Below are 13052 nucleotides of genomic sequence, written 5' to 3' on the forward strand. Positions count from 1 at the left end.
GCACCGACTACGCCGCTTGCTGCATTGGTCGCACGATACTCGAGTTCGTCCTCCTTTCCTTTGTCTTCCGCTCGCTGGTTTGCTCGAGTCGCTGTCGCTGTTGTCTCTGGTAGAATTTTGCTGTCGGGAGAGTTTCGCTCGGGGATCCCACTCGGCGTCGTCTGCTGCTAATGCGCGAGAGCGCTTTCCCATCGAGCAGCTGACTTGTCTGGGACGGGTCAGGCGAGTCGAGAGTTCCTCGAAGAAAAGAATGCTTGGATGACAGCGAAATGCGACGAACAAAAATAGGAGATCTACGCATGTGGGGCAAGTCGGAGATCAGTGAGTGTATGCATTTAGGAACCAATCGACATTCAGCAGCAAACACGCGGGTCACCGCGTCCCAGGTGACTCGGCTCTTGGGAAGCGATCGCGCTTGCGCTCATGCTCATGCTCTCGAATCGATCGGGTGAGCGTGAAACCTATACGAGCACTGGCCGCTCGAGTCCTTTAACCTCGAGTCCTCTACCCGAGTTCAGACATACATACAGTAGCCACTTCGGCTGGGGTCCTCTGCAGCCTTCAGAGAGAAGACGATGTCGATCGAGCACCGCCTTCATTTTCACGCTTGCCAGATCAGGATCAAAAGTCTAATTCTGGCTACCGAGGACCACGTCGGATATGGGTCCCCTGTCAGACTATCGAATCCGATGCAACTCGAGCAGCGAATGAAAGATTCCCAGCGAGCGAGTCAGCCGTCGTCGCAACTTGCGAGATCGCGAAAAGTAGAACGTGCGCAATCGAGGCAAGTTGCAGCGTTGTCAATTAGCAGGTGCAGGTACATCAGCATTCGCCTCGGCCGAGCGCACCAAAAGGTCGTAATACTCCTGCCAACCCGAAACGACCTGTTGTGGAGAAGAGCGGGTGAGTTCTCGGCTCGGGTTGGGCGAGCTCAGCGATTTTTCGGAGTCTGCTCACCTCGCGCTGCCGTGCCGCCAAGGAATCTGCATACTCTTCCAGAGCCCGCTTGAAATCATCCACCTTCTCCTTGTCGAACCGAGCCATCTCTGCCTTGGTCAGCTTGCTCACATCCTCAAAGTCGTGTCGAGCGTCAAGCATTCGTCTCTCAGCCTACATGAGGCAGAGCGGGGTGTTTTTGGTCAGTGAGCCAGCCATAATGCGCGAGAGCGAGCACAGCCTACATCAGCCAGTACAGCCACGGATTCCGGCAGCAGCTCGGAATGCGTGCGGCCTAACCGCTTTCCCTTCTCATGCTCCGCCTGAGCCTTCCTGAGGCGCGAGTCGGCAGCCTGCCACGAGTGATAGGCTTTGATGCGTGCTCCAAAGACGCCCTGCAATTGACAAGCCGCATAAGTCTAGTTCGTCTGGGAAGAGTCGGCCGGATCGGGACCCTCACTCACCCTGGCGCTCGCGCACATCCGTGCGTACGATTCTGCTACGGAGACTAGTCCCCCAATTTGCTCGTCACTGACAGCTTGAGCTTCGCTGAGATCGTGAAGCTTTCTCTGCAGTCCAGCCGCTTCAGACAACAGTCTGCGGAGTTGCGTCGAGAGATCAGATTCGGCCAAGGCGAGGAATGCTGATTGAAGCTCTGCGATCGAAGCTTGAAGTGCCGCTCGCGCTTTTGCGGCGGCTGTCAGAGAGGCGAGAAGAGTTCGCAATTGAGTTTCGAAGATCTCGAGTGTGTGCCGGCGATTGTCAAAGTACTGCCGGAGAGCGATTGTTAGCAGACTGAGCACGAGATCAAAAACGAATCAGGGCCCACCTCATCGAATTCGACAAATTTGGGTCCGGAGATGCTGCTGCTTAGGTGGGCCAGGAAACCTTTGCTTTCATGCGAGTTGTCAATCTTGCGTTGCTTGATCTGCTCATTTTTGGGGAGGACGCTTTCAATCGAATGCTCAAATATCCGAAGAGAGAATGGCACTGACATCGATATGGAAACTGTCGCTCTCGAGGAACAATCTCAAATCGGGATCACCGACGAGCATCGGGTGCGCAACTATCTTGTTCAATGCTGCCTGCAGTCCGAGTCGACGATTTTCGATAAAGTCGGAACCAAAGCGACCTGTCGCAAAAGCACGGAAAATCAGCACGAATTTCTTGGGCAAGCAACGCGAAGTGAATATCGAGCCTACCAATTACATGTTTCTCGGGCATTCCTGGGACAATGACGCCGGGATTGTTTTGCATGAGCGCATCGTAGAGCCAGACAAAATGGCTGTAGCGACGTAGGACCGAAAAGTCCGACTTGCGGAACGCTGGCGAACTCGTCTGTTGCGCAGAGGTGAGGGTCAGCTCTTGTCCGTCTCGATAGGTTGCATGCACTCACTCTTGTTCGAACGGTGAATACGGTATGCTGTGATGCTGGATTTTTGCCTACTGTCTGCGGATCGCCGACTGAGATGATGAACGATGGTCCTAGTGAGCCTCCTAGGTCCTTACTCCGAGGTGAGCCTTGCACCGAGGCAGATGGTAGCGGAGGAAGTGGCGCCGAGCCCTGTGCAGGATCGATGTCAATGTCTACGGTGCTAGTACAGCTCGAACCTCCGAGACTGACCTCGCGCTGACTTTGAACCGACTCTTCTCGGTCGACAGCATCGCTTCGCGAGGACACGCTGTTGAGGTGGTCCGCCTCGACCTCTTCAGCATCTCCAGGTTCTAAACTCCGACTGTACGCGCCTCGCAAGCTGTCTGCGTCGTCGGTTCCGCCAAAGCCACCTTCATCTCCCGAGCCATTGAATGCGCGGAAGCCCCTTGAAGGTGTCGGCGTACTCGCGACCGAAGTCTCGTTCGAAAAGATGTACTGCGAATACGAAGGATCGGGTCCCGAGGTCTGCGGTTCCGCGCTGGGCTCGGATGGAGCCTCAGATCCGGCATTTGGGGTTTCCGGGACAGCTTGCGCCGATTGGGCGCCGGCTGCATCGAGATCGACTGCGGCTAGCTTCGCTTCCACCGCGTCGATCGCTTTGTTGGCGGGCCATGCCGCATTTCGGCGCTCTCCGTTTTCGTCGGCACTCGGATCGAGGGGGCTGACCATGGAGTCGTAAGGGATGTTCTCCGTGGTGGAGGATGTACGCGAAAGAGTCGAGGGAGCTGCAGACGGCATGCGAGAAAGAACCGGAGTTGCGTCGTCGTCGGCAGTTGCAGCTGTGTCATCGGTCTGTTGGATGTCGGTGGCGGGGGGCGATGCGGGGAGGGGTGTCTCGAGCGCGGTTTTCACAACATTGTGATCGATGTGCTCAGGCTCAGAGGCCGTGGTGGAACTCGCGCCGCCTTCGGGCACTCCTTCCTGCGCACGAGGCTCGGGTGCTGCATCATCAACGTTTTCCGCCACTGCCAAAGTCTTCGGGCTCTGCGCTTCCTTTTCTGGTACTGCGGTATCTGCCCTAATTTCGGTTCTGTCTTCTGGCTTCTGGACTTGCGCCTCTTCCTCGACCTCGAGTCCCAAGAGAGCTGCAAGAGCACCTCCGACAGGTTTCCGTCCGACCGAGCTGACGGGTAGAACTGCGATTTTGCTACCGAGAGGACCTGCAACGCCTGCCTCACGCTCTTTTCGTTTCGGTTTCGAAAAGCTGGGCAAGGTCGGTTTCTCTTCGCCGAGCAGGACAGACATGTCGGCTTTGTTCGCAGAGGGGCTGTGAGGAGTAGGGTCGGCGGGGAAGGCGGGAAACTGCAAAGGTGCAGGATCATGGAATGTCGATAGAGGCGGAGAAGTGGGGGGAGAACCGAAAGGTGTTTGCTCGGACGGTGATGCAGGAGCCATGACGGTAGTTGCGAGCGGTGATTGAGGTTCGTACAGTGTGTCATCGTACGTCGAGTATGCGGTCGCCGTAACAGGAAGATGAGCGGCAGAAGCGGGAGTTTCGGGTTCTGGCGCGTCCTCGCGAAGGAAAGACACGTCGCCCTCTCGAGCCGGGGTCGCGGGTGAGACGGGCTCGTCGTGATAGTAGGATTCCTGTTGCGTGGCTGTCGGGTACACTACTGACGACGATGCCATGTCGGCGAACGGGTTGGTAGCGAGATCGTCATCTTGATCGTTTGCCGGGAACGCGCTGTACGGATCGTCCGCGAAGGTAGGTCTCGAAGAACTCAGCAAATCGCCGAAGCCGGTGTCGTCGCTGAAGGAAGCCAGCTTGATGAATTGCGGTGGTGGACTCGGGTTGAACGAAGTGAGGGGAGGGCTAGATCACGCGAATCCGGCAACGACGCCTGATCAACTGACGTTTCTCCGCCCGCTGAGCCTGGCACACTCTCGCACTCACCGAGACGTTCGCGAGCGTCGCGTAAGACTCGAGACCCTTCCGACTGTCGTAACGCTTGGGCTCGAGGTCGGACTGCTTCTCTCGCTTTTCGGTGAAGGCGTTGCCGACGATCGTCTGCTAGTGCGCTCAAAAATTGACGACTCGAGCACTGGCGAAGCGAGAGCTGACGTCGGGAATGCTGCAAGCATTCGAGACTTGGTCTCGCGGTGCGTCTCCGATGCAGGCGAGTCGCGGAAGGGTTGGCACGGCGACAGCGAGCATAGCGTTCTGCTGCAGATGATATGCAATCTGATAAAATTTCGAGCGCTTGGCTAGCGCCGTGACGGCATAATTCTGAAACCCCCGAGCGCGTCCTCGGGCACCTTCCTCGCTTGCGCTTCTCGCAATTGGCTGCGGGACAATACTCTGCAGAAGAGCAAGACTTTTGCAATACAGGATCGTGTCTACCAATACGCTCCCAATCTATGAGACCCAGAACCGCTCGAGACAGCCAACAAACGGCCGAACCGACCGCATACCCTTTTTTTCCCCTTGTACTAATCACGACAGATGCTCTAACACTCGAAGGAAGCGATCTGGACCTGCACAGAGGACGCAGGGTGGGATGATGCAACGTAACGGACCTCGTTCGCGAGACTCGAAGGTCCACAGGCTGTCAGAAAAAGGCAGAGGACGAAATTGAGCACTGGCCACTCCTTCAAGGCGTCAGGAGAGTCACTCACCGACAACGAGCGTTGACCCAGCGCTTTCAGACACGATCTCGGTGATGGTCTGTGCGATGTCAGGGCGGCCAGAAAATTGGCGAGCGTTGACGAACGAAGCGAGAGTGGCGCCGAAATCTTCCTTCTTCTCGTCGATTGAGGCAAGCGAGGGGGAGTCGGTCGGAGTCGAAACGCCACTTTCGATTGCATCCTCGGATCGAGTGATGTAAATCTCAACGTCGAGTTTCACGTTGGCTTGCGCCGCGAGCGAGTGTGCCTCCTCGATCGTCTCGCGGATCCACTCCAATTGAGCTGTGCAATAGACAATTGATCACTACGTTGCCCATTGACCGAGATCTGTGGATAAAGCTTTACCAGAGCGGTGAAGAGCCCACACGAGTTTGACCCTTGAAGTACGGAGCGAGCCTTGCGAGGCCTTCTGGCAAGCATCGGCGAGGACACTGAGGGGGTGCGTGATACCTGCAGAGTAGTAACCAATATCGAGTGAGCTGTCGCTCCCTCTGCGCGGCGCGAATGTCTATGGCGCACCAGAACCTCCAGCAACCAGGAGAACCGAGTCGAACTCTTCTACTTCCGGTGCCCAACCTGTCGACTCGAGCGCCCGTCAGTGAAACTCTCACGCGCGGGCCAATGAGCGGATTCAAAGCCTACCGTGAGGACCTTCGAGACCGACAGTGATCGGGACCTCGCTTTGACCGGTAGCCTTGCACTTTTGTTCGATCTGACGTGCGAGCACCTTCGTGATACCCTTGTGGACACGCAACACGAAGCGGAGCGCCTGGTCCTGGCCAGCGGTCGGGATGGGCACGTTCGAGATCGAGAAGGGGTGAGGTTGCCCGAGGAACCAGGGCGAGCGAAGGAATTGAGATCCCCTGCAACACGACGACCTCGCGATCAGGGCTACTCATCGGTAGCGGAGACAGGAGACATACCAGAAAGTCAAGTAAGCGTGCTGACCGGCTTGCCAGTCTCCTCCAGGGAAAGGTACAGTGAGCTTGATCGCGCCGGCAACGACAGAAGCCTTCGCCTGGATGAGGGGCTTGCGGACGATCAACCTCGAGTTGACGATACTAGAGACATGCCACCCGAGGCGGACCAAGCGCTCGAAAACCCAAACGGCGGCTGCAGCGTAAACCCAGGGCTGATTGATAGGGCGGTCTGATTGGCCGTGACAATTCAGCTCGTGCTTCGGGTCAAAAGTCAAGATTACGGGAGCACGAAGACGTACGGTACCACATTCCAGCGAGAATGAGCGCGCCTCCCACAATGTGGAGAGTGAGGAAGATTTCGTAGGAGCGACGGCGGATCCATTTGAGGCCAAAGACACAGTTTGTGAGCATGAAGACGATGGCCTGTATGATGGCAAAATAAACTCAGTGGGAAAGCGACGACACGGAGAAACGGCCAGCACTTACGACAATGCCCATTTTGAAGTAAAGCTCCCTACGAGACGTGCATGATGATTAGGACTCGCGGAAACATTTCGAAGCCGACGTGTAACTTACGAGTATTCCTCGCGGAGAACCTCGGCGGGTTGATAGATCCAGTACTATGTTGTGACCAGTCTTTAGTCCCGAGAACCAAAATTTTGGCGAACCAACTGCAACTCACATGAGCAAGGTAAACCCAGGTGTGAATCCAGCTTTCGAGGAAGACGATTCCACCGATGAGAATGTGGTAGAATCGAAGCTCTTGGTACGAGATGCCTGCGAGAGATGCGTCCTTAGTCACGGTGCTTTGGCTGAACGGCGCCTCTGAACAGGAAACGTACCGGTTAGGGTGGCAATGACGTTGTTCCTGCCAGCAAAGCAGTACAAGATCGGAAAGTTGGCGATTGCCACGCGACCACAACGACGGGAGAAAGCCCTAAGGACACTGCTTCCTGCTTGATTCGGGATCGGCGAGGTCACAGCAACCACCTGTTCAGTCGGCAGTTGGTCAGGATGCGTGTCCCTGAGCCGTATGGGACTGCCAAGATGAGCGCGACTCACGATGCAGCATGCAATGTTAGCGGCGCAAATGAGAATGGTGAGGAGAAGTTGCAAGTAGGTCCAGTCTTGCGGAAGGAAGGGGAGTTTGCAAGGCCTCAGCGCGATTGAATCGACGCGGTCCGACAAGCGGAGAAGGAAAGGCTTGCTTCCGACGTTGACGGCGGATTTCTCGGTTGCAGAGGACTGGTTGTGCTTGCGCTGGCGGCGTACGAAGAAACGTTGAACGATAAGAAGCACGTTTCGAAGAATGAAGAAGCCCAGCACTCCCGCCATGACAAAGATGTAGATGTTCGTGACATCTATCCGATCTTGACGATAAGTCAATTGCCCTGGAGGATCAGTGAATATGACTCACGGAGCGAGGCAATCTTCTGCCTGGTCTTCTCGAGCTTGACGGCGGGAGAACCTCCCTTCAGGGATACTGGGTGAGGGTAGATCGCGTCCATAGGAGCAGACTGGATCTGTCGGATCTCGTGAGAGACTGACGAAGAATGGGGGACGAACGGAAGAGAAGAAAAAGCGAGGGACCTGATCTTATTTTGATCAGATTATTTTCCTGCTCCCCTGATCTGGACACCGAATCTGACAAGATTCTTTGAGCTTGGGCGGATTTGGCGGGTGATCGATCAGTGAGACACGGGGAGAAAATCTTCTCTTCGCGTGTCGCGGTTCTGGCCCCGGGTCAAATGAAGCCAGAACGCCAACCGCTCGCTTAGCGCTTTCGCCCCGCCTTCTCTCCAGTTCGCTTGCTTGGCCATCCCGAAGGCGACGCGTCCATTGGGCGAGAAGTTCGAGGTCCTGCGCGGCCTACAGGCTACGGTACTGTACACCTTGCTTGCGTACTGTAGAGGACGAACGCGTCGACTGCTGCGATTCTGCCTTCAGTCCGGCTATCATAGTCGCGAGAGTACAGCGCGGCTCAATCACGGGGAAATAATAAGCGTCCGGCGTCGGTTGCAAGTCCGCGCGCAGTCCGAGCGGGTCACTGCCTTCCTCCTCTTCGGGCGTGGTCACAAGTTACGAAGCCCGTCTGGTCTCACCGATTGTGCCTTGCCGTAGATTACAGAAAGAACGGCAATAGTCTGCACCGGCGAAATCATAGCCGCAGATCTTGAGCGAAGAATCGGCCTCGGTACTACCGTTGCAGCAAGCGTTCAGCTATCATAGGCGGCGGGCAGGCACGTCCCTTGCTGCTGTGTGCAGCATGCGCCGCATTGGCGCGTCGACAAGCTCCCTGCTCGGAAGTCTGTCACACCAGTCTAGAAACAGAAAGCATGACAACGTGAGAGAGGCTTACAGTACTGAGGGCCGCCGCTCAAGGAGGTCGCGAGTGACGGCGTCCTCGGCTTTGGGCTTCGAGTACATCAGCTGCACATGAGGTCTCTCCACAGGAATCAATTGTTTCTTCTCAGACTGCCGAGCGTATTTCAATGGTCGAATGGACATATTGCAAGCGAAATATTGAATACTACTCGAGGTGCCTCAGGAGTCTTCGAACGAGATACGGTATCGCGAACCAAGCGCAGCAACTCGAGCGAACCTGGTACGGAGACGTCCGTCACATAGACATACGGATGGCAGCTTGTGGACAAACCGGAATGAAGGCTTGGAAAGCGTCAAAGAGAGGGTGGCTCGCGTCTTGATCAGAGCAACTCGTCAACGGACAGATTGATTTGGGTCAAGTCGGATATTCTCGTTTGGCCAAGCTTGACACTCAAGTTGGCACAGAGCATCGCAGCGAGGGGTCAAAAGCTCGACGTGCGCATTGTCGCAAGGAATCGTGGTCTTGGAAAAGTGAGTCTCGGCTGTGCTAGCCGGACTTCAGCGGTTCATTATTGGCGAGGATCGAGTAGTTTCCGACGCGCAGCGGCGGCACAGGCCTCGACAGAGCCCTAACGATTGCAGCGTGAAGAGAGGGTTGAAGACAGGTTGGCGATCGGACCAGAACAGACCGCATCAAACCAAAAGGTAGTTGCAGACGGCGAGTGAGCTCTTGTCCGGTAAAGGCGAAGCAGCGAGCGAAGAGAGAACGACAGCGCCGGATTGGGTGAGGCGTGCCGCGACGACTGCCGACTCCCCCTTCCCTCATCACAACCTCGTACATCTACAATGGCGATCGCTCCTATCTCCGGCATGCTGCGAAAGCACGTGAGTTACCTCCTCCTATCTGTCGCCCGCGTCGATGCGGCCGAGAATTTGGGCTTGGTTGGCTTGATCAATCGCAAACGATCACACCCTCTGTTTCGCGTCTGCACTACAGCGAGCAGCCTGCCGAGTCTACCATCGGCTTGGTGCACCATCAGTGCTGTTATCTGTGCTTGCGATGGTGCCTCGCTGACGCCCGCGAGTCGTTGCGTGAAACAGCTCCTCACCCACCTTTCGGTCGGCCTTGGCGGAGGAATGGTTGCTGGCTACACCTACTGGTATGCTACAGCGTGCTCCTGCATTCCCGTACTGCACTCACCCACGCGTCCGGTCGCCAGGTACACCCTTCACCTCCCCAAGACTCAAAACCGGGACCAATGGTATGTCGTGTCTGCTTTCCATGATATAGAGAGTCATGTTAACATGGCATCTCCACCAGGTACCTCGAGCAACAAAAGGCCAAGCAGTAAAGATTGTATGTTGAGACTTACGATGCGCGATTCCGGAAGGGAGGTTGGGCATAAGCGGGCGGTTCCTGAGCTGACGCTGTCTCGCCACGCTTCGCTTCACGACAGTGCTGGTTGCAGTTTGTAGAGGATGTCGAGGAAACACTTGGTTTATTTTTCCGCATCTGCAGGGAACCGTTTTGAATCCAGAGTGACCGAGAGTGCACATTCCCGTGTCTTCGATCTCGCGTTCTCCGAGGTTTTCTCGCGCTCGCCGAGCCCGCTGCGCGCCGCGATTCTCCTCTCACTCTGCCTGCCGTACCACTGCTCGAGGGCTCGAGTTGTTGTCCCCAGCAAACATGGCTATCGCACCCATTCAAGGCAAACTCTATCGAGGAGTTGGTCCCGTTCCTCCTGCCCTGCTTGCGCCCTTCGCGGTCTCACAAACCTGCCGTCACTCACCTACGACTCGCTGCGGATCTTGATCTCTCTGCTAGCTCATGAAGCACCTCACATTCACACTCGCAGTCGGCACCGCCGCAGGTTATGCCTTCTGGTACGCGCGACATTCACTGACTGGCATTGCTCGCAACGAACGAAGGCGCTTCATTCCAATCAGCCCATATCTTGACTTTGAAACTGACGCGATTTGTTCCAACGAGCAGGTATGGATGGCACGTGAAGAACGGTAAAAGCTTTCTCCGGCGTTGCAAGATCGAAACCCCCTGGAGCTGATCTTACCCGACTTGTGATTATCCCTGCGCATGCGCCTGATTGCAGCCGACATTCGCAACCAATGGTACCTCGATATGGAAAGGAAGAACAAGGAAAGATAGACACGAATGACGAGGATCGGGGTTCTCCTAGCAAGCGATTTTATCTTTTTCCTGTTTCCACAATGGACAGTTTCCAGATGAGCTGCCATCGTTGCTTCGATCTGTCCTCTCGTCGGTGAGAAGGCGAGTTTGGGGCGATGCTGTAAATCGCTGTCGGCGGTTCTTGGGGGTGATTGTCCAGCACCTCTGACTGGGGACTTTGTCAAGCCATAAGGACCGTAGCGCTCTCTGATCCTCAAGATTCCTCCTCGGCGGCTGCTTCGGCTCTGAGATCCATGATCTCTGCCTCGATTTCCCGCTTTTCTTCCTGAATGCTTTCCAACAGCTCTTTTCGTCTGCGCGCGGGAAACGAGTTTGGCTCTGGGCTGTCAGCATCCCGAGCGTAATACAGTCTTCTTTGAGATAGAGGATAAACTCACAGTTGCTCCTTCTCCACAATCGACTGAGAGAATTCAAGGTCAGGTTGCAAAGTTGAAAGCCTGCGCAACTGGTCTCTCTCGAGCGTCTGAATCACAACATCCGTAAGATGTTGATAAGTATCTCTGCTGCTCCTACCACCTACAATCAGAAAGAAAGAAACCAAATTGCGCACCACTTTGATCCGCTGCGATTCCTGTTCCTCGACGCGTTCAACCACTCGTGCCAACTTTTCCGTAGTCGGATCTTCTCGCAACGTGTCACGCAAGGTTTCGACGTCGGTTTTGACTTGCAACAAACCAGCAAAACTGATCGAGAGGAGTTGTTGCAATTCGTCCTCGTTCGGAGGTCGAACATGTAACGGAGATCGCGCTTCTTGCGTACAGCTCGTCGAGTTCCTACTACCGTCGTCACCAGTGTGATCTGGTGCGAGAAGGTCGGTTGGGTTTGAGAGTGCGATTGGAGTCGAAGTCAAGAACGAGTCGAGGGACGATTCGAGTTCAGACAGGATCGATCGTCGGGTATCCCATGCTGTCGTGAGTCGAGTCAACGTCTCGAGCAGTGTTGAAGTCGAGGCCATCGTGGAAACGGATGAGCAAGAGCAGTCACGCCTGCGCGATGCAGCCGAATCCTCAAGGAACGTTCATCGAAACCCGTCATACCAGACTCAATTTTGCCTTGCAAGCCGAGATCTCGTGGGCGACTAGGCCAGAATATAGACGACTCGGAAGAGGAAATGCGGAATTGCGAGGATTTTCATATTATTCAGGTCGACAATAGCAAAAGAAGAGAAGAAGGAAACACGGCTAGCTCCGCCCCATCTACCACGACAGATCAATCAGGGATATGCGCGCTTCCTAGTAAGGAGCGGCAGCGGTTTGACATTGCTTGAGCATGTCGAGGTAGTACGAGCACGATTGCGTGTCGTTGCCGGTAGCGTTCAAGCACGAGACGAAGTCTAACATTCGCAGGCGCAAAGAGTATAAGCACTCATAGTTTGTATTGAAAGACTTGGACGGGTACGAAGGAACTGACCCTTGGCTTGGATGTCGCACTTGCCACCAACATTGGTCGCTTGGACGAATTGCGACTGCTCTTGGGGAGTCACGGGGGCAGCGACCTGTTGCGAGCCAGATCCACCGAAGAGCATGTTGGAGAGTCCGTGACCCATGGTCGAACCGACGGCGACACCGGCAGCGGTCGAAGCGATCTGAACAAGCACACAACCGATAGCGCTCAGTAACGATTCTTGCCTCGCCTTCTCGGTTATTGACGCTAGATATGTCTCCTGTGCATCTGTCCAACGGCCCGGGCGACTCAAGATGCGGAGCAGAACCGTTTGCAGCTCGTTTCGGGTGTCCGGTTCAAAACGGTCGCCACCCAAAGCTCCTCGTGCAGATCTCAGGCGTCTCCCAAGAGCAATTGACAGGGACAGTTTGGCTCGAGAGAGAGACTCGACTCACGTTGGCAAACATGCCTCCACCGGCAGAGGGAGCGGCAGGCGCATGTGCCGGAGGGTGAGCCTGAGGGGCGTACGCGGGAGGAGGGGCGGCTCTGACAAATGCAGACAACGAGTTCAGTAACTCTTGCGCAAGGCCGGGAGCGGGTAATCCGTGACCGTGAAGAGCGAGTGGCTTCGACTCACTGAGTGTGCGCGCCGCGAGCTTGTTGTTGAGGCGCCGGAGCGGCAGGGCGGGCGGCGGGGCGAGCGGACGATCGGGTCTGGCGAGGCATATTTATTGGATTGATTCGGGGAGTGAAAGCGGTAAAGGTGGAAGCCGGTCGAACGTGAGCGAGTGCTTGTGGATCTTCGAACTTCCTCCGATTCGCGACTTCGGCAGCGGCCGCGCAAGTGCACCTCGACCTATCGAGCCCTCCGACCTTTCCTAGCTCAAGACAGTCTCGAACAACAGGCTCGCCTCTGCCGATCACCCGGGCACGCACGCGCTACTTACTCGACAAACTCGCGGAGAACATCGAAGCCACCAACTTGACCTCATAGCCGTTCCGTGTGCAAGAATCGCTGGAGGCGGGGTAGTTAGACAACGAGCCACCGTGCAGCCTGTAATCAGACAGCCATTACTTGAGATCAAAGGTTGTGATGCAGCGTCGGGATCCCTTTTTACCGCGGTTTCGACCGCTGCTTAGTTGCATTCGAGGCTCTCCGAGTACTCTCGGCTTCGCAAGGAGGCAACGCTCAGAATGTAGCGAGATGGAAGTGCCAATGAGA

General features: G+C 55.8%; 4 protein-coding genes across 4 annotated transcripts; all 4 read right to left on the reverse strand.

Moving 5' to 3' along the window:
- Window positions 1-800: 800 nt before the first annotated feature.
- Window positions 801-4526, reverse strand: VPS5 (sorting nexin 1; the record flags this gene model as incomplete). Its single annotated transcript, XM_076676984.1, has 11 exons — window positions 801-884; window positions 958-1110; window positions 1182-1331; window positions 1401-1706; window positions 1766-1864; window positions 1932-2068; window positions 2139-2274; window positions 2333-2500; window positions 2561-4184; window positions 4252-4382; window positions 4434-4526. The coding sequence occupies 11 exons, from the start codon at window positions 4524-4526 to the stop codon at window positions 801-803; spliced, it is 3081 nt and encodes a 1026-aa protein (XP_076535966.1).
- Window positions 4527-4819: 293 nt separating this feature from the next.
- Window positions 4820-7424, reverse strand: JCM15063_003941 (ferric reductase family protein; the record flags this gene model as incomplete). The annotated part of the gene is made up of 13 exons (XM_076676985.1): window positions 4820-4917; window positions 4988-5278; window positions 5342-5446; window positions 5516-5572; window positions 5639-5859; window positions 5920-6145; window positions 6216-6339; window positions 6403-6430; window positions 6493-6536; window positions 6599-6693; window positions 6759-6906; window positions 6979-7277; window positions 7334-7424. The coding sequence occupies 13 exons, from the start codon at window positions 7422-7424 to the stop codon at window positions 4820-4822; spliced, it is 1827 nt and encodes a 608-aa protein (XP_076535967.1).
- A 3216-nt stretch (window positions 7425-10640) lies between these two features.
- Window positions 10641-11402, reverse strand: JCM15063_003942 (uncharacterized protein; the record flags this gene model as incomplete). The annotated part of the gene is made up of 3 exons (XM_076676986.1): window positions 10641-10740; window positions 10825-10910; window positions 10998-11402. The coding sequence occupies 3 exons, from the start codon at window positions 11400-11402 to the stop codon at window positions 10641-10643; spliced, it is 591 nt and encodes a 196-aa protein (XP_076535968.1).
- Window positions 11403-11679: 277 nt separating this feature from the next.
- On the reverse strand, window positions 11680-12556 carry MIX17 (Mix17p; the record flags this gene model as incomplete). Its single annotated transcript, XM_076676987.1, has 4 exons — window positions 11680-11780; window positions 11858-12032; window positions 12286-12376; window positions 12468-12556. The coding sequence occupies 4 exons, from the start codon at window positions 12554-12556 to the stop codon at window positions 11680-11682; spliced, it is 456 nt and encodes a 151-aa protein (XP_076535969.1).
- Between the last annotated feature and the right edge of the window lie 496 nt (window positions 12557-13052).

The sequence above is a fragment of the Sporobolomyces koalae genome (genome assembly GCF_050403365.1).
Source record: "Sporobolomyces koalae JCM15063 DNA, S_koalae_JCM15063T_v1_ctg6, whole genome shotgun sequence".
NCBI lineage: Eukaryota > Fungi > Basidiomycota > Microbotryomycetes > Sporidiobolales > Sporidiobolaceae > Sporobolomyces > Sporobolomyces koalae.